General features: G+C 40.4%; 1 protein-coding gene across 3 annotated transcripts in view; it reads right to left on the bottom strand.

Annotated features, from left to right (window-relative positions):
- Window positions 1–25123, bottom strand: part of PHF2 (PHD finger protein 2) — a 94662-nt gene that overhangs the window by 15074 nt on the left and 54465 nt on the right. For all 3 annotated transcript variants that reach the window (XM_035337931.1, XM_035337933.1, XM_035337932.1), the window contains 14 exons: window positions 19918–20078; window positions 17392–17533; window positions 14725–14911; window positions 14015–14177; window positions 12846–12933; window positions 12126–12232; window positions 10847–10938; window positions 8277–8366; window positions 6568–6939; window positions 5513–5632; window positions 4191–4309; window positions 3342–3520; window positions 3049–3122; window positions 1052–1209 (listed from right to left, as the gene is read on the bottom strand). In XM_035337931.1, coding sequence (XP_035193822.1) covers window positions 1052–1209; window positions 3049–3122; window positions 3342–3520; window positions 4191–4309; window positions 5513–5632; window positions 6568–6939; window positions 8277–8366; window positions 10847–10938; window positions 12126–12232; window positions 12846–12933; window positions 14015–14177; window positions 14725–14911; window positions 17392–17533; window positions 19918–20078 — 2052 coding nt within the window. The remainder of the gene's footprint in view (window positions 1–1051; window positions 1210–3048; window positions 3123–3341; window positions 3521–4190; window positions 4310–5512; window positions 5633–6567; window positions 6940–8276; window positions 8367–10846; window positions 10939–12125; window positions 12233–12845; window positions 12934–14014; window positions 14178–14724; window positions 14912–17391; window positions 17534–19917; window positions 20079–25123) is intronic.

Here is a 25123-nt window from a genome sequence, read left to right as displayed (position 1 = left end):
TAAAATTCACTTTCTACGGTTTCCTTTGATAACTTATTCCATATGTTCCCCTTCGACCATGAGACATACTTTTGGAATTCACAGTTATGGCTTTTAACTTCCAATCTTTCCCAGGTTTAGATAATATCTTCCTCTCTGATTCCACTTTAACAGGTCCTTTCAAATTTGCAAGCTGCACTTTTCCTGGGTCACGCACACCCAACACCCAGCAAGGGCACAGCTTGGGTGAGAAGGATAGCACCTAGTGTTTTACCTAGTGTTTTCCCTTTACCTAGTGTTTTATCAACTCTCAGACCCACTACCACCACTACTACTTTCTGCACAGGTTCTGTGGCTTTGCATAAGCAAGGCAGACCTAAAAAAAGCAGGGAAGAAAAAGATGCTGTTGGGGTATCCCAACAACTACTGAATATGGTAACTAGCGCTGCTGTGTAAAGCAGATTGGTTTTGCTGCTTTGCACATATAAGCGGCAAAGATCTATTTAAGCAGCAGATTGCTAGGGAGCACAGGACATAGGATGCAGCAGCTCACGTCTTCTGGGCCATTCTGTGCACGTTAGTTGTAAACTCTGATGTTCCTAAAACTCCTTTCCAGGGCTCTGTTCCCAAGGTTTGAATTAAGCAAGACATTTCCATATGTGAAGAGTCCTATTCTGCTTCTTTTGAAATTGCATGCATACCCTAATTCTTCTATCTGTAGTTTACGATCAGACTTGGCACATAAGGAGTGGAGGCAGTGAACTCAAGCTGCAGTCACTGAGTAGAAAGCTCCTTTTGAATGATTCATCTATTATAGTATTATTGCTAAAATGGATGTTCAGCATTTACAGATGTGAAATGCCTCTATTTGTTTAAATTATACCACTAAAATCTTTCCCACACACTTTTCCACCTCTCCCTCCAGATCACAGGATAAAGGAAGAATTTGCTTACTGGAGAAAAAGCAGTGGCTGAGCTGCAAAGTTCATTCTCTCCCTCACTCACACACAACCACAAAAGAGCAATTCTTGTTTACAGGTAAGAGCAAAAAAAGACGTCCCTTTGTGCATACCTGTTGGTGTTATACTCTAAACCCCCGACTTCCTTGCTTGCCTGCAAAAGGTCAAGAATTCCTGCTGAACTTCCGCTCTCTTTCTTTACTTTGGAATTACGCCCTGGCTTTGCCTCTGTGTCAATGTGAAGCAAATCTTCATCTGACGAGTCATCACTCTGCAAAAACAAGAAGGCAGCTCACAAAATGGAAACTTACTAAGTTAGTTAACAAGAACACAAGAATTTCTGCAGCCTGCTGCTCTTCCAAAGACACAGGGCTGGCCATTGTAATTTGCTCTTGTTAACAACAAAATAAACATAAAAATAAACATAAAAATAAAAAGCTGGTATGCAATAAAAATCAGTCTCCTTCCAGCCTGTAGGCATGGTGGGTTTTCCTTTTCCCTTCCAACCCTAGGGAGCCAGCTTTGAGATCAGATCCTACGCACGGGATCACACCATTGTGACAGTGGTGTTTCCAGGTGCTGTGTTTCCTTCCCAGCCACTGCTCCTTTTTTTTGCGACTCATGCAGCAGCAGAAGTGAGCGTGTGGCTGAATCTGTCAGCCCAGACATCACGGCTTAGGTCTGTATCTTCAAAATGCTTAGCTTGGCCAGCTCAGACACAGGGACAGACCCACTTCCACCATCCCTGCTACAAGAGAACAGGAAGATGGAACAAAGGAATGGGACAGACACATGAGTGCCATCTGAGGACACAGAAGGAAGCTACCTGCAACTAACTGACTTTCTGGGGCTGATACCTCTATGCACTGTCGACTATAATAAAACAACTTTTTTTCTCTATTCCTGCTGGCTTTCAGGCCTCCAAATTTCTAGCCATTGTTGCTTGGGCTGCCACTACTGCTTTCTTCAGGAACTAGTCTTCTTTCTTAAATTTCCATGCAATGAGATATCAGCATGTTTTGCCCTGCTCCTCTGCACCACGCTCCAAACTTCAACTACAGGCTGAGGGAAGGAGATAAGCACTTATTCTTGAACATCCCTGAGCCAAACCAGGATGAATAAAACTGTTTAGCTCCTAGGGCTACACATTTCAGTCATCTACAGTTCTGTGTTAACAAGCTGTTTTTCTTTCTATGATTGATTCAGGTATTACAATGTGGATTTATATCAACCGCAGTTAGACAAAACATTTCAGCACGTCATTTAATTTCCAGCATTGAGCTACAATGCTTACTCAAATAAGAGCAATCTTATGCCTGTACTGTTAAGCTTCTTGATGCAAAGCTATCAACGGGCACATTGACACTGCCTGAAGTTAGGGACGTGCTAAAATATCAGGCTGAGCCCAGGGCATTCCAGATGTAAGCCCATAATAGACAGATGGAGACTCTGCTAAGTGGTAGTAAATAAAACCTTTAATTGGTACATAATAGGACTTCCAGTAATGTGAAACACCAAATGACATGCCTTCAGTTCTATTAGCATTACTCTGAGTTTCACTGTCAAACATGAACATGGAAATCTTTAATGATCAGTGTTCAAAGAGCTTGGAAACGGGGGACACAGGTCAAAACACAGCCCGGGACAGACCCTTGTGCCCATCAGCAATGTAACATCGAGCCAGGCACAACATAAAGCTCCTTCTGACCCTTCCCATTCCTTCCTGTGGCTTGCTTCTGCTCATGTGATACCATTCAACAGTCATGGTCCCTACGGATGTTTCCCATCAGGGCTAACCACATACAAGCAGTTCAAGCCAAATTCTGCTTAGTCCTTACAACGTCTGAATGCTATCTGGTCTGGGCAGGCTGAGGATGTGGCAACTGAAAGAAGTCTTCCCTACCATCACTTACAGTGCTGTTACCTCACGTGGGCAGAAAAAAGACACTATTATCTCGTGAACGAAAGTCCCTGATGATTACAGCAAGGCATATTGCATAGCTGCCTAGCAGATCTGAGACAACTTTCCAGGCAATTTTGGATAAGCCCCACATACTTTAAGAGATATATAATGGGTGTTTGCTTGTGATAGGTACAATAATTACCATACCTTATATGACACTGACTCCACCTTTGGCTTCTTAACAGGAGTATGCTGCAAAGTGTCTTTTTTATCTGACAAAACTGAATAAAAAAAGAGGAAAAGTAAGTCATGGTCCTTTTCTCTTCTAAACAGTAGCAATCCTAACTCTTTACTTTGAAAGCAGTTCAAATACAGTTATGTTTGACTAACAGTTAAGATATGTTTCTCTTTACATAACAAAGACTAGTTTTGGACAGCCAACACACAAGACTCTGTCACACAGACAAAAAAAAAAGAAAGTATTCTTAAAATATTCTTACAGGGCAGTTCTCTTTTTGTAGTGTTTTTCTTCCTTCTGATTGGAAACTCATCGATTTTTAGCTCACCATCATCTGACACATACTCATATTCATCTCGTACAGGTTTTGCTTTATCTTCTTTAAAATTCTGCAGTGACCCAAACACACTAGTATTCAGTTGGGTTTTGACTCCCTTTGAACTGAAAAAAAAATTACAAATCAGTAACAATACACTGACTGGGAAACATTTTGAGAATAGACAGAGAGGAAGACAATGAATACCTTTCCTCATACAGAAATCTCAGTCAATCCGAACACTTTCAGAGGTGCCAGAGCAATTTAAATCATTTTACAAACATGTTACTGTACCTACAATTCATATCCCCCAATACAATGCAGACCAGAGCAGCTTTCCTGGCTTGAAATAAGCACTACCATATTAAGTTGTCTCAAAGTATATCACGATATACATAATGGACACACAGCATGGAATTTTGGCATGCAGTGTTCATTTAAAAGTTTGTTGTTGTTGCCTTTTTATTATGTACCCTGAATAGGATCTGCACAAAATCATTTAATATAATATACATTTAACCTAGTAAGAACCTGAAGTGCCAAAACACAAGACATAGCATGAATACTGAAGGCAGTAGTCTCAAGCAAAATCCCAGCCTCAGAGGCAGATCTTTGCTGTTATGGACAACCAAGGTGGATTCAAGGTAAAATCAAGTTCTATAGTAAAAAACTTTTTGTGTAAGTGTATTTTCTACATTGACCATAAAGATAGATTTTCACCTTCTTGTATAAAAAAAAAAAATCACTAGACTTTTTATTTTTCTAATTAATGAATATTCTAATATTTTTACTTACCCAAGCAACTTCTTATTAGAGAAGGAGAATGTAAATTTGTTGTCCTTATTTCCTGATAAAGGCGTCTTTTCTGATTTGTGTTCCTCTTCCATTTTTAATAGGGAATCAGGTTTACTGTTCTGAAATGCAAAAAGACCCCCCACACACACACACAAAAAAACAACAACAATAAAATCAGTGATATGAGCTGCTAATATTTCAGATTCCTAGGTATGTCAGAGAATCCATTGACCTATACATAGAAGAAATATGCCCTGCAAATGAGGTCAGTAATAGAGAATTATAATCTTCCTTAGGGTCGATGGGTTCTAGTTCAGGGACTTGTCCCTGCTCAAGAAGAACTTCAGCACCAGTTTAAGCAGTGCCCACCACAAATATGCCTGATGTTAAATTTAAGTATAGCTCTCTTAAATTGGTACAGACTGAGATAAAATATTAAACACTGCTCTTCATCATCATGCTTGTGCAGCTAAGGACAGAATCTAGCACAGTGCCTGTAACATGACCGCATTTTATTCCCAGACTCCACTTTCTTCTTTCACACCTTCAGAAGAACTTGAATTATGAATTTAAATATCAAAGTCATTCAGTCTTCAATTATATTTTAAGCATAGCCCTAATACTTTCCTAAGCTGTACTGGCTGGGTAATTAACTGGTATATATTGATCTGAACACACTAATATAAAAATCAGATGTCTCTGTTAAAAGGTCAGGACTCTTAGTAGCTTTCTGTACATGAAAAGACACATGCTTCTGTTTCAAGGATTTTTTTTGCACCTTTGTCATTAGAAGTTCACAAAGTAAGAAAAATTCAGACAGCTATTATTGTGAGAAAGCCTATGTCACCCTGTTTTAAAAGGTACCTGGAGAAAAATTAGTTTATTCTATGGATGAATTTTTCTCACCCTACATTAGCTCTCTTGGGAGGCAAGCTTTTAGTTTATGGGGCATGATTCAAATTTCATTAACAATATTTTTAATGCCATCAGGAGTTATAGAACTGGAACTACTCCAGACTTCAAGTACCGTAACTAGGTTAGAGTAAGAACCACAAAAGTGATCAGCACTGAAAAATCTATTAGAAGTGTTCCCACCAGCTTCATCAAGGATAAGAATGGATAATTCAGACATGCTTTTGAAAAACAGCCATACACCTCCTTTATTTGTGCTTACTTTGTTGTTTTCTGTTCAAAATTTTTTCATTGAGAACTGAAAATTGGTGACTCGTACTCTCTGCTTAGGTAGGCCTGTAAATATTTCTCCACCATTGACTTCTCTCTATGTGGCAGAACCAGCAACAAAACTTAACAGGAGACCTTACCTTATATTTCCATTTGGCTTCTGTTTTGCTTTTATTTTGCTCTCGAGCTTCAAATTTCTCCACCTCATTTTGCTTATTAGCTGTTTCCTTATTAGGAACGCTTAAAACATTCTTTGCAGCCTGGGGAAGAAAATCAACTTGTACTCTCAATGAGGATGGAGCACTGGCATGTCACACAAATACATTTTTATCTAGAATATAAGATGGCATGTTTTTGAGAACTCCTTTTCTGATTTATTCCTTTCTGAATTCAAATGTGAGATTCAATCAAATATTGCTGTTTCCGAGACTGCAGAATATTAGCTGCATTTCTTTCACATAGTAACATACAAGATTACTGTAAAAGCATGCTCACCTCCCTGCCTATTGCTCCATGGACAGGTTTTGCAAACTGCATACAAACTACTAGGAAATTCAGAAGCGTTTTAGAAAAGTCTTATGGATTCTTCTTAAGAAAAAATAAATAAAGCACACAATGCATTATTCTGTCAGCACCTCAAAGAAATCTTGGCCTCTGCTGAGGTCAACAGCAAAATTTACATTAACAGACATCAAAATGAAACTTGTCCTACATGGTCAAAACCAAAAGCAAACTATTGCTTTATCTTCGTTCACTCATTCTTGAGCAAAATCTCATGCAAACGAGATGCCCCAGAAATAAGTCCATCTTGTCTGATGGACTGATCATGGAAACGAACACAAAAGTGATAATAACACTTGAAATATTAGTGTAATAGCACAGGGGCCAAAAAAAAAGTCTTAATTTTCATCTCACCTTAGTTTGGAGAGGGACCTGGCAGTAGTTTGCCAGACTCAGCTTGAATCAGTAGGTTTCTTTCTTCATATCAAATGAGTTACCAAACAAACAGTCAAATCAAATTGAGCAGCCAGGTTAAAAAAAAAAAAAAAAAAAAAGAGGCAAACGCAAAGCTCTCATTTACTTCAGTAAAGACAGAGTTTAACACTGTGTTGCTTAATTTTGTTTTCCATGAGACCTAAGGAGAGATTTTATCCCCACTATGACAAGAACAGGGGGAGGTTAAAATACGACCCACCTTTCCCTTCTTTGGCGTCTCAATCTTTGTCAAAGCCTCCTTTGTGTGTGCCTCCAGCAAGTCAAGATTCGGGATGGCTGGCGGTGGACTCTCTTTTGCCTTCTTTCCTTTCTTTTTTCCTTCTCCCTTGACTTTTGGTGTTTTGGGAGGTTTGGGGGGTTTGGGAGGCTTAGGAGGTTTAGGAGGCTTGGATGGCTTGAGTTGTTTGGGGGTTTTCACAGTTTTTGGAGTCTTTTTTTTAGGGAGCTTTTCTACAGGTGGGGGTGGAGGTGTCACTTGGACGGGTGAAGGTGCATCCTCCTTCTCCACAGGACAGATCTCCTCAGCATTTGTGTTGGCACTCGTGTCTGCTTTGCTGGCTTTCGAAGCATTCTGTAGTTTGGCACAAAATAGGAAGGCATTCAGATGCATGTGTATCATGCTAGATATTCCCCTGCACCCTCCCATCCTTAGTGAAACAAACACCAGAGAAACCTCCTTCAATGTAGGAGTAACAGCATCCGTATCTCAGGGAATGGACACCACACCATGTGTCACAGTAGCATTCTGCCCACCTCTACTTTCCCTTCAGCTGCTGCTCAAGCACAAGGTCGGCCTGGAGAAACTCCAGTGGTGAGGAAGTTAACTCTCACCAGGTTATATCAGGTAGGACTCTTAAATGGACTGCCCACACAAACAAACGTATAACATGAATGGTCGTTTGTTTAAAATGCTCATCAGTTTGAGTACAACCACTTCAATTTAATTCAGGTGTGATAATGTAGCAGAATCGTGTGTTTCATGCCCTCAGGTAAAATAAGCAGTGAAATAGCTGCCCAATTAAAATTGACAATTTTATATTTAAATATTAAATTTTATATTAAATATTTAAACATGACACTTCTATATTTAATAATTATAAAGAAGTTATTTTCTGCTTAACTTGCCATTCTGATAATCAAAAAAAGTACATACTGTATCAAAGAGGGTAAGATAGATTTCAATTTGGGGGTCTTCGGATATAGTTAGAATGCAACACCTTCTTCTCAAAGCACAAATGAACTAGCTGCTATCACCTTGCACTGTCACACACCTCCACTGAGTGGAACATGATACCAGACTTATTGGACAACAGCTCAATACCACCTCTGTGGGTTGTTGGTTTTGTCTGTTTGTGTGTTTTTTCTTTTCTTTTTTTTTAATATAATTATTATGTTTAATATAATAACTCTGCCTAGAAACCAGCCAAGAGCAAGGCCTCCTACTAGGCCAATCTCCAGAACGACAGATAGCTCCTAGCTCAGACCTCACAGGTACAACCAACAAGCATAAGAAAAAGGACACAGTATATTGAGCATGATTAGGAGATGGCAACAACATTTTCTGAGCTCTACTGTATTCGTGGGTAGGAAGCAGCTAATGTGAAAAGCAAAATAAGGATGGAGATGGGAGCGTGGCCAGTCCTGCTAGCATAATGTGGAGGAGGAAGGACATAGGCAGGCAGGCAGAGTATGAAGTCAAGGAGACAGCAAACAGGAGCCCAAAACACGTGGCCAGTCAGCCACAGACAAGAGTCCTGAAAAGTAACCCTACTGCTTAAACCTCTCATTAATTATTTTAACAAACAAGATAGTGATAAAAAGATTCATTTATTTCAAGTCCTCTGTTTCAGAGTCTAGCTTATTAAAAAAAGAGAACAGTGTAGTTAACATGATGAAAAGAGCACAAACCTCACTTAATCGTATCTCTTTGGCAAGGTCCTTGATAAGCTGTGCTGGTTTGAAGTTTTCTGGTAGTTCATCTTCATGCTCTGCTAAAGCCTAAAACAGAACAAAGCCAGACTGCTGTTTCTGTGCATGTTTTTTTTTTTTTTTTTTTTTTTTTTTTTTTCCAAAAATATAATAAAACTCATTAAGTGACACACCAATGTTCTTTCCAAACTACTCAAATCAATACTGACTACATCAGTAATACAGAAAAAAAATACATTTTATTTCCCCTTCTAGGTGTTATTGCTGTTCCTCCAGGACAACTACTTACAAAGTCAGCATCTTTTTTCAGATGTTGTTGCATGTTCACAACTGTAACATCAGTTTGCTTACCCCCTTACATGACATTCTGTGCGAAACTCCTTTTCTACATCTGCAAGGAAAGCTTGTCTCAGGATGCTGTCTTCAGTGGACCCGATAGGCACATACCTTGTCAGCAGAGTGGTTTGGGAGCTTCCTGGCAGGACTGAGGTTTTCATTCACATGCCATATGACAATATTTAAAGTTCAAATTTACCTGACTGCCAACACAGCCTGACTTCCTTTCACTCACTAATTCACATTCACATGGCAAGTGGGAAAATATAAAGAGGGTGACATGAAGAAAAGGGCTTCTGCATCAGACAGTCCTACTACAGGTAATCAGGAACAATTATGAATTCAGACTGTCTTTTTGCAGTATGAAGCAGCCAAGACCCTGACTACATTTAAATTTGAGACAGCCACCTAAGTGGTAAAACTGTGTATGCAACACTGTTTACTCAGCTACTCACCCCTTCTCAAATTGTTCCCACTTTATGGTTGAATGGCCTGCCTCTTGCAGCTAATTCCCCCAAATTTTTGGAGCAATGCATACAAGAATAATGTGGCTGAAATGACTGCAGTGGGAAATTCAGGCTGCAAATCCCTTTAAGCCATCTCTCTGGGCATATATGTATTTCCTGGCTTAACTGATGTGTTGATTTGCAGGAACTGAGCACCTTGTGCACACAAAAATGCAGGCGTTCTAGGCCTCGCTCACATACACAGCCTCTACTTAATTGATTTGGCACATGAAAATGCTCAGAGCCATGGAAAACATTGATTCGGTATCTTATTGACCATAAGCAGAACTGATATTTTTAAAACTTTGATGGTACCTTTCTTATTCCCTGCTGACTCCTCATGTAACATTATGAAATCCCAGCTGTCACCCTCCTTCCCTGCTCTCCTGGTCCCTTCTCTTTGTGATTCTAGAGTTAGGTGTTCTGCTACAATGATACTGTCTGTTACGGAATCACTAAAATCATCTAGGTTGGAAGAGACCTCCAAGATCACCGAGTCCAACCTCTAACCTAACACTAACAACTCCTCCACTAAACCATCTCCTTAAGCTCTTTTAAAGATGATTAGATGATTAGACCTCCAGGGATGGTGACTCAACCACTTCCCTGAGCAGCCTATTCCAGTGACTAACAACCCGTTCAGTAAAGAAGTGTTTCCTAATATCCAACCTAAACCTCCCCTGGCGCAACTTTAGCCCATTCCCCCTCATCCTGTCACCAGGCACGTGGGAGAACAGACCAACCCCCACCTCGCTACAGCCTCCTTTAAGGTACCTGTGGAGTGCAATAAGGTTGACCCTGAGCCTCCTCTTCTCCAGGCTGAACAGTCCCAGCTCCCTCAGCCGCTCCTCATAAGACTTGTTCTCCAGACCTTCACCAGCCTCATTGCCCTTCTCTGGACTCGCTCGAGCACCTCCATGTCCTTCTTGTAGCGAGGGAACTGAACACAGTACTCAAGGTGCGGCCTCACCAGAGCTGAGTACAGGGGGACAATCACTTCCCTGGCCCTGCTGGCCACGCAGTTTTTTATGCAAGCCAGGATGCTGCTGGCCTTCTTGGCCGCCTGAGCACACTGCTGGCTCATATTCAGCCAACTATCAACCAATACTCCCAGGTCCTTCTCTGCCAGGCAGCTTTCTAACCACACATCTCCCAGCCTGTAGCTCTGCTTGGGGTTGTTGTGCCCCAGGTGCAGGACCCGGCACTTGCCCTTGTTGAACTTCATGCAGTTGACCTCGGCCCATCGGTCCAGCCTATCCAGATCCTCCTGCAGAGCCTTCCTACCCTCAAGCAGATCAACACACGTACCTAACTTGGTGTCATCTGCAAACTTAAAGGGTGCACTCGATCCCCTCATCCAGCTGATCAATAAAGATATTAAAGAGGACTGGCCCCAGTACCGAGCCCTGGGGGACTCCACTAGTGACCAGCCTCCAACTGGATTTAACTCCATCCACCACGACTCTTTAGGCCCGGCTACCCAGCCAGTTTCTAACCCAACAAAGTTTACGCCAGTCCAAGCCATGAGCAGCCAGTTTCCTGAGGAGAATGCTGTGGGAAGCAGTGTCAAAACCCTTACTGAAGTCAAGGTAGACCACGTCCACAGCCTTTCCCTCATCCACCCAGCGTGTCATTCTAGCATTTGTTCTTTGTTCCCATGATTAACAAACCTGAGGAACACAATATTAAAATAGGGTCTTCTCCTACCTGTTTTTTAGTCCATGACCTGAAAGCACCATTGAGAATTTTTGCTCCTTGGAGTAAATGAGCAGGTGGTTGTTGCCCAGCTTTGTGCAAACCTAAACAGAGAAAAAGCAGTGCCATTGAAATGCTGAGAGCTGAAGTGGTTCTACATGAATTCTCTAATCTGAAAAAGTTTAAACTGTGAAAGTTAACTTAAAAGTTGGTCACCACAAACAATACCCTATTATAACTTTATGGTAATAAGGAGCATATTTACTGTGTCATAAATCCAACTCTGCCTTTCTATACTGTGGTTCCTGTAAATTATGTTTACACTGGCAGTCATCTTGGTTCCTTTCTTGGTCACATATTCAAGCTAGCTTCCATGTTCATACATCCTAGGCCATGGGCTTACAAAGCTGACATGAGAGGTTGTTTCATTCTGTCTGAAAAAGCAAGCACCAGTATGTGGAAACAAAGCTATACTAAGCAGAGCATTTCACTTCTCCCTCATGAGTACAAGCTTGTCTAAACTTTTCTGCTCGTTACTATTTTTATTTAGTGTCTGTCACAAGGGGGCCCCCTTCCAAGCAACACTGGGAGAGACCCCACACATTACTTACTAGTTAGATAAATTGCTGTAAATGTATCTGGTGGATGTCTTTAGACACGTTCCATAATAAGAAATAGAGGCAAGGAGAAAAGCGAGCCCAAATTTGTAGAGAACATAACATGCATGGACATAACATGCATGGAACAACATGCATTTGGATCAACTCTGAAGGAATATGATTTAGAAGACTTTTAATGTCACAGAAAACTTTGCTTTAATTCGGAGTGCTCCTGCTGCCCTGCTGGCCCCATCACTGACGTTCCTGTGGACCCACGTGTACATATGACCTGCCAAGGTACTTCCACCAGAATCACAAGACTTATGAGAAAAGGCGGCACTATTCCATGTGCCTTGGGCTGACAAAGCAAGCAGCTCGTTACGTTAAGAAAGGGAATGAATCCGTAACTTATACTACCCAGCCTAACTTAAATATTTTTTACAAAGAAGATGAAACCTTTATTTGAGTGTAGGTAAGATGGATGGCTAAGGTCCTTCCTAGAGCAAGGTGGCAGGCTGATTAAGGTGATAGCTGGACCAGACCTGCACATTCAGCGGACATGTTAGAAGTAGTTTTTAAATACTAGCAAGACTGATTTTGGCAACCTGTGACTCATCAGCAGAAAATAAAAGTAACTATTTTCAGGCCCCCAAATCTAAGCAATTAAGGCAGGCAAATAGAAGCGGTTTTACCTTTGAATGTCTCTAATAGATGCTTTCCCATATACCAACAGGCAGTTTCAAAGTTCGGAAACTGAGTTAGACTGACAATTTTCAATCGTCTTTCTACTTCATATGCCCTGCAATACAAAGGAAACTGAACTTAAAAGCATAGCAGGTCACAAGTATGTTGCAGAGTGTCAAGCACTGCTCATAAATGCCTGGGGTTTATTTCACAGTACACATGGAAGGATATTTCTTTGTGCTGCTACCAAGTATTCTGGCATCAGACCAAAAGCAAAACATAAAAATAACACTAGTAAGAAACTGTGATATAGATGTAAGATATTTTTATTGCATTATTTGTCCAACATCAGTAGAGACTATTGTTTTACACTGGGCAAAGAGCCCATCTGAGCAGGTGAATTTGTATCCAGAAGGCAAATGGCATGTTCGAAGGCAAAAATCCTGACAGTTTTTAATAATTCTTCCTTCAGAATCTGGCCACTTCAGTCCGAACACCTCACATATTCTTCTTCCATGCACTATGTAACAGGTGTAAAGATGGCTTGGAATAACCCAGCAAAGGAGAAACTGGTCAAGGGGACAAATATGGGTATGCTTTCCAAAATTCTCCCAAAGAAGCTACATCAATAACATCTCTGCAAACGCAGGATAATTATTATGAGAGAGGATGACCAGTTTATTAAAACCTGACCCTCTAACTAAAATAAGATTTTAAAAACAGATTACCTCATCTGCATTTCAACACTTAGACTATGTAGAAAATGTCCTGCAAAGGCCAGGCAGTCTACAGGTGTTAGAGTTGCATAAATCCAACCTAGAAGAGAAAGAAAAGATCCTTGAGAATAAATACTAGGTCCATAGTAACAAACAATGTATTTACTACATGAACTTCTTACTTCACTCTACAACTTACTTCCTACATACCAACACAGCTCTTCAGTCCAAGTCAGCACTCAAACCACCTGTGCTTTGAACAAAGTTGCATTTGGGCCCTTGTTCAATTTGCACTAGTAAGGCCTAGTCCAGGGACTTGCTAAGCACCTTTCACTCACAGTCCCAGGACTACCTTCAACTGTAGCTATTTCAAATGGACAGACAATAAAGGGAATATATTGCCACAAGAGCCCTTACTTTTTTATTGCTGTTAAAAGCAGCAGCAGTTACATAATAGTAGCTGTTTTCACATCACTGACAATTCCTGACACTGACTTTATTGCGGTGTCAGCAACAGGTGTTTTCCAAACACTTATTTTCACACAAAAATCTACTTAAATTAGTCAATCTCCATACATTGTTCAATGTTTATTCCACCATCTGCTTCACACATGGTCATGAGAGAAATGAATATTCTTTATGAATATCACCCTAGGAGCTGAGAAAAACAAAATTCACCACTCTTAACCTACAATGAAAGCCTGAGTCTATGAAGTAGCCTATAAAAATCTGTGACACCGTGGTCTTCAGCCTCTTGTGAAACCATAAACACACATTCACACCATGCAGGCACCTTGGTGTCAAAGGGAATCAACAACCAAGAAGTGAAGCAAGCAATGCAACATGAGCTCTCCATTAGATACTGTGGCACAAAACATCAATGTCATGCCTGGACATACAGAGAGGACTTGGGAAGACTTCAACCCAGGTAGACCAAAAGTGGAACACTGTATGTACTAGTTGTATTTTTAAAAGGCTGTTAAAATATTGGGAGAAAACAGTAAAAGTTTAGTGGTGGTTGTTGTTGTTTTCTAAGCACATAAAATTAGACTTCTACTGAGAGTTAGACTTCATACTTTGTCAGAGAAAGGTGGTCAAATCACATTCCTCTAGCACTTTGGACATGCTGTTTTGGCAGCTGTAAAGCAAACAGTAAACCTCACCTGTAATCTCCTGCTCACCTGAAGGAATGAAGAGTGTCTGTCCTTGTTTAACTGTGCATTTATAACATTTATCTACCTGGTCTGCAAAAAACATTTCACTGTGGTTTGCTGCTGATTGCCAGCGTTCATAGAGAGAAATATTTGCAGAGGCTGGTTTGATGAGATAAAATATTTTTTCTCCCTGAATTAGAAAACACACAATTAGCAATAAGCAGCCAAATCAATCAAAGCTGCACTGGCATGGATACAAGCACACACAAATATTTATTTAAATAAATATATAGCATTACATATTTTAATACTATTTAAGTAAAACTTACTAGTCAGCTTTGTAAAGAAGGGCTGAAATAATTAAATCACTGGCTGATTACATTTGTTCAGATTTATGGGGCAGATGGTACAAAAAGTTTATAGTGTCAGGTTCCATTACCCTGCAAAAGCAGGATGTAATATCTTCCAGGTCTTGGGAGATGTACTTGCAGAAGGCACTAAACAAATATTCACATCCTAATAGAGTGAGAATACACAACAACTTCCACATGACAAGTAAACCCTGCCACTACTGAGAGCGTACCCACTGACAGCAGTTAAGGCTTTGCATATTTCTTATGTGCATAAGTGGACCATTTGGAAAAAAAAAATGAGAACAAGAGAATTTTAGGATGGTCTTCACATATAAAATGTAGTTTGTTACTAAATAAATACACTGCAAAAAGATGAACCCTCACCTTCAGCACATGGTACCATGCAGAAGCTCCTCCTGAATCTATGTGGAAATCTGTGTAGCTGTCCTTCACACAGATCAGGCAGTACTTGGTAACTTTTGGTTTAGCCAGAAGAGCATCATCAGGCCAATAGTTTTCCACCCAGGACAACTTCTTAACTATATCTGGAGGTTCTACGAAACTGGACATCCTTTATGGAGAGAATTAAAAACAAGCATGCATCTTTTAAGAAAAAATAATAATTATAACACAAGAATCCCAATACAACCAAAAGTGGACTCTGACTCTATTACTTTAATGGCAATATGAAGCAACAGCTTACATATCAGTGGAACTGTTTTTTATTCAGAAAAAAATGTGAAAACTGGTTACAGATATAAATCTAAGACTTTTTAAGTATGATGATGCAGCACTGACCCTTTGAATTCTTTCAGTAGCAGTATTTATGATGAACTGTTTATATTTTCCAGTTCTTGCCTCTTGCTATGTAGGCTCAGTTACCAATTGTGCTGTATCCAGCCCCCTTCAGAGAAGTGAAAGGTGTGCACTCTTACATAAGCGGTCTAGTAAATCTTAACAACTTTCAGGTTAAACTTAATAGTAACAATATTTACAGCATTGATACTTCAGACTTGTGAACTAAGTAAGTCTTGATCTACTGCTGAAAATCAGTTATCTTTTTATTTAGATTGATTAAATTACATTAAAAACTCTGAAGAAGAAAAAATATAATTTGGGTTGATAATGTTAATATACTTGAAGTATGATATATAATTATTTTATATATTGTCTTATTTACAGTAAGCATACCATTTAAATACATTATATAAATTATGTAAGCATACCGTATATTATTAATCACAGCAAAAATGATGTGGTGGTGTAAGAAGCAAGTATGATAAGTCTTTCATCCCCAAACGTGTTAAATTTTATATTTAAATAGTGAAAATCTGGCCTACTATTTGCAGAAGGTTGAAGTTCACTGTTGGACACTCTAAAATATCACTTCTGTAAGAGTATCTGCACTTCAAACTAAAATTAAAAGCTCCCACATGTCATTTATGCTCACTGTCAAATACTGATAACAATAGCCCCATTTAAAATGGCAGGGAAAGACAGAGCAGTGCATTCAATTAAAATGTCACCGTCTATGCTAAGAGATAAAATATTTGCTAGCTAATGTCTAAATTAGCAGCATGTGAATGACAGCCCCAGTAGTCCTTCAGAATAAAAGACCTCCCGTTATTCTCTGATAATGGCAGAAAGCTAAAAAATTCCTACTGAAAATACTGGTAATCTTAGAAGCCTGTAATTACTACAGATGCTTTCTGCAGGAATGGGAGTGCACTACTAAAACACTAACTACAGGGCTTGAGGTTAAAATGGCTTAAAAATAAATGAACTTGTAATTATTTATCAGCTTACTTTTTAAAGGCTACATTAAGTCTACTGTCCTCAGCTAAAATAGAATGGCCCCCAAAACCACCATTCTTGTTTGTTGCCGTTGTTGACACTCATTGTTTGTGCTAAAGCACAAAGCAATAACCTGAACTCTTAGGCATTTACATCAACTAATTATCCTATATGTAAAGTATATAATTTAAAGCATGAGAAGAATAGTAGTTTTCCTGTCATTGAGCATTGATGATATTCACGTAGCCAGTATCACGACATATGTCTCATTGAAACACTAAAGCACCTCAGCCTCAAATGCAGAGCTCATCTGGTACTGTTACACACACACACACCAACGTTCTGTTGAGACGTCAGCATCGCTCTAGTTTTGAACTGCTGTCATCCAGATCACAGGTTAACTTGCAAAAGCACCGAGACTGAAACTTTAACGCATAATATAGGACTACAAAATCATAATCATTTCAAACTTACTCTCATTCGAGGACATCCAGTGACATGTTATTCCATACCTAGAGCCACATCTCATCTATTTACTTTAAACAGAAGATTTCAGTATGCAATATACGTTACGAGATGGCCTTAATCTGGAAGAAGACCTGTCACTGATTTACATCCATCAAGAGTCTCATCTCTCCTAATATAATAGTTTGTATAATATTTATATATATATATATATATATATAAAAGACCCCTTTTGTCCATGTTCTCCCACAAATCCATGCTGTCCTTCTTTCTTTGGGTCTTACCAGTATGTGTCAGGCCCCATCTAAGATCATAATAGGAACATATGACATTATCACTCACCATCAGGACAAGGCAGAGAATTCTCTCCTGGAACAACTAGTTATGTCCTAGTTATAACTCTCTAGTATACAGTTGAACTGAATTAACTATACCTCTACTACTGGAGTTAAAATAAAAATGAAAAGATGTAAAAATGTTCCATTCTGATATGTGAATGTTGATGGCATGTGAATGGTGATGATATGCGTGTCTGAATTATGAAAAATTCTGGCCCAACTAATCCACAACACACCAGGCTCTTCATACAGCTACAGCACTTTCATTTCTGTGCTTTCCCTAAAATGGCTACATATGGACAAAGCCATCCTTGTCAGCATCACAAGAAACCAGGATCCCAAGGCTAGAGCAGTACTTCCTAAGGAGGGAACCACTAGAGAAGGTGGAGGCTGTTCAGAATGCAGCAGTCAGACCCCAGGGCACCGCGCAGTGCCGCAGGCTGGACCAGCTCACCTCGTGTCTGAGAACTCCAGGTTAGTCACATTGAGGACCCTTTTCCTGTTTGTACTGTAGTAGTAATCCACAAATTCCTTCAGCTTCATCTTGCAGTCTTTCTGTTTGGTGACATCAGTGACATCAACACTTCTCTCTGGTCCTAAAAATTAATGCAATGAAAAAGGGAGATTGATTGGTGGCCTGATTTGTCCCATTTTGTATGTTTGGGTGTGAGTTAACATTTCCAGAAACATCTCAAACTTTTATTTGTTGATTTTCTTAGCCTTTGGAATTTATTTGGTTTACATACATAAACTGCATATGTATAAAATGGTATTTTTTCATTCATGCCCCATGATAAAATTATTTCCATAGTTTTTATTTTTAAAGGACTAATATTATTTTTCACTACAGACATTATTTGCTTGGTGAAAATTATATGCAAATACCTGAATATCTATGGAGCAAGCCCTACCCACCACACTGCAAATTTCTTGTGATTGAGTGCAATACTGTACAGGATATCTTGTCAAGCAAATTTTTCAGTTTTTCATGGTTTTCTTCATGCTCTATTAAAGATTTTATGATTTTAAGAAATATTTCAGATGTACCATGACATTTTTGCCTTTTTTTATCACATAAGGAGAGAAAAAATATTTTTCTCCCTACAAAACACCAGCACAGTAATGACACATTTGGCAATCTCATTTGTGGCGTTCCATCCCCTACTACTTGCTTTAGCTTGTTTCTAGCAGACATTCTAGGTCCAATGTAATAAACTAAAAACCAGTGAAATAAATTCCTGCTTGTGAAATCTCCCTGAAGCCAACCAATCCCATGGAGGTTACACCAGCATTGTTTGTTCTGTTCACTTTAAAAATCTGGTGCCAGCTTTGGATTAAATAGCTTGTGTTCTTCCCTTCAGCTTTTCACTAAATTTGTTGGTGGGTTTTTTGGGGGGTGAGGGGGGAGGATGTGGATTATTTCAGCTAGATGCTGAGAGAAAGTAAGCAGATGCATGAGGAGCACCTAGGTCAAACAAGAAAATCTGCTAAATGTAGCAGATGGGCAAGGAAAATATGTTTCCTGTAGAAGCAATGGGATAGAAATTACAATAAAACCAGGGGTCTTAAATTCTCCTTTATTCATAGTTATCTCACTGCACGCAGTCACTGCAGGAGGAGCAAAGGCAGTCAAGAACAACAGTGGCTGTTGACAGCATCCACCAGTTTGGGGAACAGGTCAATGGCCTGGTAAGTACCACACAGGAGTGGTTAGCAGGTTATAAAAGGAGATGAAGGGAGCCCTGAAACACAGACATACATTAGAGCTGGAGTCACGGCTCCAAAAGGACAGCAGTTTACCAGAACACCGGAAGGAACGAGAATCTCATTGGAACTGATGCAGAAGAGAGACAGAGTGAGAGAGAAGAGACAAGATCACACATGTTAAAGGAAGAAGGATGTAGAGATGAGACACATGACTTCAAAGCAGTTTCATGGCTCCTGGCCAAGGTAAGTTTTCCAAGGGTGGATGATGTGATGACTTTCAAGATGCAGTACAACACCCTGCCCAGGTTAGAGACTGGAGGATGCCAGCACGAATCCAAATGACCAGCAGCAATGACAAAAGCTCTGTCTGTGAACTGACACCAGTGTTGAAATGGACTGCTTCTGCAGAGTGGGAGTCTCAGTCTAGTAATTCCTTCAATAAAAAGTGAGATGGCAGCAATCAATTAAGACTTGGCCCAAAGGAACAATTTATTGATACTACAATGACTATTTTAATACAGTGCTATGGAGTACAATGTGGTCTGGCTCAGATTCACCCTTAGACACGCAAGTTGGTACAAAAAACAAGTGTGGATTAATTGCTAATTACAGGCTACCACTACATAATAAAGTTTGCATAGCTCAAGGTCTGATGTCAGTATTTTACAATAACATAACCTCCTTCCTCCTATGGCCATAAAACACACATATACACCCCCTACCCCCAAAATCTCGTTTTCATTGCTGTCTGTAAAATCACAAGAGAAAATACTACTGATTCTGAGCTAGCAGGTAGCAAACAATGCCAGTGCATGCTGCCTTTCAGTCCCTCGCCTCTCACAGTCACAGCCCACTAGGACCATGCTGGCTCCTAGAGAAAAAATTACCCTGGGATTATTTTGACTCACACCAAAAACCAAGTTTCTTCTCTGCTACACCTGGTGGATGGAGGAATATGTGCAGGGTGTGCAACACCCTCTTTCTGCCTCTTCCAGGCTTCCTCTACAGGGTATGTTGATCGGCCTATATACGGGTTATACGGCCATGAAGTTTTGAGCTGCATCTGTCTTTCCAAAGCCTTCGAATACATACTGTCCTAAAGACTCTTGTTATTTAACCTGCAGTTGACTGCCACCCTGCCCTAGTGCTGGTCTGCACTGAAAGGCAGACCAGAAATATTCCGGGTAAGGGAGCCGTTTTCACAGCCCTGGGACCAGTTTTAAAGAAGCAAATGAGCTCTAGCAGTAAAATGTTACTGCTGCCCCATACGCACCAACATAGTTTTCAACATCGCTGACGTAGAACGTGGGTGCTGGCACAGACAAACCCAGACCGTCCTTCTTTGGAACAAGGATGGGCTCTGTGAAACCATTTTCTTCCAAATACTCTGTTGTTAGTTGGCTGCCTGGCACTTTCACTACTATATCTTCAGCACTAGAAAAGTAAACACAGGTAAGGTTCAATGGTAAGGTGCTTCCAGGCAGAGCTTGGCATCTTCTGCAATTCACTACTGAAAGGAAAAAGTTATAAGCAAACAAGAATAAATTGACATCATCATATAAGAGTCACTTCTCCCTAATGCCTATGTTGCATATTTTGTTCAGTTGGGTGTCTCAGCTGTTTTTGAGACCTAGAATGTGCTTGAACCTCAATTCTGTTATTTGAAAAAACATGTTTGTTTAAAAAAAATAAAAGAAAACCCAAACTTCCTGAAGCAGTGGATTGTAGGGACCCAATTCTTAGCTTGTTTACAGATGCCAGCTATGCTATGATTTTTCTATATTGCTGCAGGTAGCTCTACTGAAGTAAGCAGTATATGAATGTGAACTCTAGTATGACTTGTGCGCCTTTTGTTTAACATCCAATTTCCCACATAAATAAGTGGTATATTTGTTGAAAGCCAATCAAAGGTATTCTCTAAATAGCCATTTGCAAATAGGCAAGAATGCACAATGCCAGCAACTATGGACAAACCTATCGGTCATGAAATGTACAAGTTCATATTTGTGATATTTTTTTAAGAAAACATTTTGAGAACCTTCAAACAAACAAATGCCTATTACTTGGAATAAGCACTCTATATGCAAAGCACCTCTGAGAACCAGGCAAAGCCCTGTCTTTGGAAGAGACTACAGTAGATACAATAAACCCCGAGGTCTTGGGAAATTCACTCAATAGAGCTAAAAATCAGTAGTCTTTCAGATAGCATTAGGCTACATGGTGTTTTAGGCTGTCACTGAGACCTGCCCTGAACAGGTGCTAAACAATGTTTTAGCAGCATCCTGTACTCTTCTGGAGTAGGTTGAAGTGACTACACATGATGGAAAGCCATGGAATCGGAGGCTCAGATCTCTTCGTGCCTAGAGAGCTAATTTCATTCCTATGAACCATGCTGACGATCACAACTAACTGAAAAACCTCAGTTTTATGCAAAGGAGGTGCATAAGACAAAAGCCATACCGCAGCATATTGCAAAGGCATACTAAAACCATCTGCAACCAACACACTCGACTCTAATACACCAACTACTGGAAACTTCTGAAGTAACAGCTTACAGCGAGAGACTACTTTCCTAACTACAGGAATCTGTCAAGTTACCAGTGATTAATGTCAAAGAAATTAGTGTTAAATATTTCAATTTAAAGAAGGTAAAGTTTAAAATGCTACATAACCTCAAATAAATTGTCCAGGAAATACTTTGCAAATCATTTTTAAGTAGTCAAATAAATTGTTCAGGAAGTACTCTGCAAATTATTTTCAAGTAGCTGAGAGGGCTTCAAAGTGACTAATAAAAGGGCAGGTTTATCAAATGAGCAGTTATTCAAACCGACAACTGTAAAATGAATTTCAAGGCCAATTCCTAGATCTTTTCAAGAGCAAAATGTTTTGAATTCAAAGTGAAAAATGAGTGTACTCTAACCGATCGTCAGGCCTAAAAGCGCTCCAGCAGATGTTGCTTGTTGTTTGTCTCTCTTTGAACCAACCTGGGTAACCAAGCAACTCTTTGGTCTTTGTGAAGATATTTCAGGCCTTTCCTGCAGCGTGGGGACAGGCAGCTCTGTCACGGGCAGGCTGGGGATGGTGGAAATAACAAAACTTTGCATGCTTAGGCCCAAAAGCATGACTTCCCAGAACCTTGAAGGCCAATACGTGACTGCCCTCTTCTGCATCGGTTCTGAATTACAGCTCACGTTTTTAGAGTTACCAAAAACGGGCGGAAAAACGGGCGGGACAGGCGATGGCACCGAAGGGCATCCAGGCGTTCCATGTGCTCCGTCCCCGCAGGCACGAAGCGAGCCAGGGCCCAGTCGCGGCCCTGCCCGGAGCGCCATGCGATCAGCCGGGCCCGCGAGACGCCAGGCACCTGCCATAGGCCCCGGATGCCACCAGCACAGTGGCTGGCGCAGGCATGGACACAGCCCCCAGTATTGTGAAACCTCGCTCCACAGGGACGGCCTGGGCCAAGTACCGAACACAAGACTGCCCTGTGCATGGCCACTGTTGGGTGCATAAGTGCTTGAGCAGGGGTCTGTAATTACCCAGCTTCGTGGAGCAGCACATCAGGCATCTGGGAGGCAAGGCAGGGGAAGGGAGAAGCGTATTAAATGCATTCCTTCATAGGCACTTATGTGGCAGGGCTTCCCAGGGAGAAAAAGAACGCAAACTTGCCGGATGCAAGCAGGGGTAAGATGTAGAAAACAGCTCATTTCTGAATCATCCCGGCCACAGAGGGCAATCAGGAGGCAAGGTTAGTCACTGGGTCTGGGAAAGCCTGGCTCACCCCGCAAGCAACATGCGGCCCCAGCACTGCTGCAAGGACAGCGGTGGCACGGTGGGGACCCACACAGCCTGCCCATGCCAGCACTTAGCCCCATGCTCCTGCTGCCATGCCACAGTGTGGGCACCCCTGAGCAGCACAGCCTAAGGCAAGCAAGGAATTGTCCATGCACACTGCTGGCAAAGCGGAGTGAAGTCCGCCAGAGAGGCAGCCAGGTGGGCAGCAGCGTGAAACACCGAGCATTAGGGAGTACACCGCTGATCCGGTGTTCATGGCACTGATCCTGCTGCCTCACAGGTACGTTCTGAGGCTTGGCAGGGATTACAGTGTTCTGTATTTATGCAAAAAGCAGTACCAGGCAGCAGTAACATATGAAGGATGGAGGCTGGAGGTTTTAAAGAGCAAGATGTAAACTATGGGAAGAACCTCAGAGGAAGGCAGCATTTTGGGAAATTAGGTCCTTCCATGTGCTCTTACAGCTTGACACTTCTTTGCTGCCCACAGAGTGCTTATTAGCTCACGGAGGGTTTCCTGCTTTAGAGAACTGGGATACCTCTTGACAAAGTAGATACTAATTAACTGAAGCTAAGCTCCTCTTTAAATTCCAGGTAATCTTGTGAGCTGATAATGAAGAGGAAGAAAGCATTTGGGAAACAAAGAGCACAGACTAGAACTACATGTAATGACAGGAGTGTAAAACTGAATGAATCAAAGTCATCTATCTTATGGAAAACTCTAGAGCATATTCATGGATTTCAGTTACCTCCTGGGTGTAAAATAGCATCTGACAGGTTGTTACAGGTACGTCTAGTGTATCTGGCACTAATATAATTTGAATAAGCACAGGAAACAAAGGTACCATGCAAGCCAAAGAAATGGATGGTGAGAGAGATTCAGCAGCAGCAGCAACAAATAGGAAGCTGCAAGTCATCCACATAGGTTGGGTGACTTCCTCTGCTGTCCCGATGCAGTTTATTCTCAGTTTGAGCAAATGGTATTGATATACCATTAAACCTCTGCAGTTACATCTCACATACTCATTCGAGTCTGGTTTGCTTCTGTATGTGCCACAGAAGTGTCTAGTAATGATCATGCCAAAATGGAGTCTGACACCTACACTGAAGAACCTGAACAATTAATTTAGTTATTATTACCACTACTGTTACTATTCTAATGCTATTTCAGTATTAAAAGAAATCTGGAGCTGAATGACATGAATTCCGTTTTTTGCTTGTTTGCTTTCTTCACTATTCTTTTTGATCTGAGTCTCACCAAGGGACTAACTGGTTATAATTGACTGTTGTATTCTGTGAATCAGCCATGATGTTTCTGTCTTTAAATGAAGACCCCCCCCGTTTTCACTTCATCAGATTCTGACTGCTGAGCATTGGGTTTTGTTCTGTGAACATCTGCAGATTTCATTCATTTTCTTTAGAAGAGAAAATTTCTCAACAAGACTTTGTTTTACTAATGCCAGAAGTGTCAATGCCAGAGGCCTGAATCTTGCAGGGACTCGCTTTGACTACAGACTGTACTTGCTCAGTAACTTTATTTTGGCAGGAGATCTCTTCTTATTTGGCAGCATGTATTTCCTTATGTGTGCATGGAAGCGGGAAACAAACAAACAAAAAAAATGGAGGTCCATATTTTTAAATAATTTGGGAATGACTCGTAGATACTGAATATGTGAGCACAGATCTTCCAAGTATATGCAAACCTCTCAGACACCAAGGCATAGCACATACACTCAAATTCCCATTTCTTTAAATTAGAGAAGAAATCCTATACAGTTTTGTGTAATTTTCATCAAGGTGCTGAATGCATTAACTGAGAACACATCTCCCTAGAGTGACTGGGGATTTGGATTTTATGTACAAGAATAGGGTTTTGGATTCAGAAGCTGTTTGTACCTGCAATTTCAGAGGCTATCCTAGGTTACTGAAAACATTCTACCTGGACTTTAATCCTTTTTTTATTAAATTAGCTTTGCAACCTTTCAAATTGTTCTGTATCTTAAAAAAGGCTAAGACAAAAATAAAGCAGGCCCAAATAAAAATAGCCAAGCAAGTAAAAATACTGGGTACTGAATTAAGTGAGATACATCTGTAAGCAAGCACTACAACATTTTGTAGGGGTATTTTCAGCCTTTTCCTTAACCAGACTAATAACTGATATTTGAAATTAAAGTGAGATCAAATCTTCTGTAAAATGAAGAAGTTTTGTGTTTACCAAGTACATTTTACCAGTTTCTACGGGTACTTCTAAAATAATTAGTCATTAATAATTAAAAATTAATTTGGCTAATGCCTACATCAAAAAAAAAAAATTACCACTCTTACAAATGGCTGTGAAGCGGCCTAATAAAGTGCAGAACATGTCACCTAACAATTAGCACTATTCATTACCCCAAATAAGAGAGTCTTTGTCACTGTAGCAACTGAGGATGTCATTGTTCTTTTCAAGATGGAGAGACTTCAGCAAAACCATTAGTATTTTTGAGAGCTGGATGATTCTATGCAATAAATTTGTTAGTCTCTTATTCAAGCGTATGTTGTAGGGGCCAAACACGTTCTTGTCTTCACACACATTCACATCTACTGAAACCGGCAGGAGCTGGGTTCAATCAACAGTAGATTTTAATACTACTGCACAAACAAAACACGGAAGAGCCAGGGACATCTCCAATAAGAAAGTGTTCACG

The sequence above is a fragment of the Oxyura jamaicensis genome, chromosome 12 (assembly GCF_011077185.1).
Source record: "Oxyura jamaicensis isolate SHBP4307 breed ruddy duck chromosome 12, BPBGC_Ojam_1.0, whole genome shotgun sequence".
Taxonomy (NCBI): Eukaryota; Metazoa; Chordata; class Aves; order Anseriformes; family Anatidae; genus Oxyura; species Oxyura jamaicensis.
This window is presented reverse-complemented; position numbering and strand designations above follow the sequence as displayed.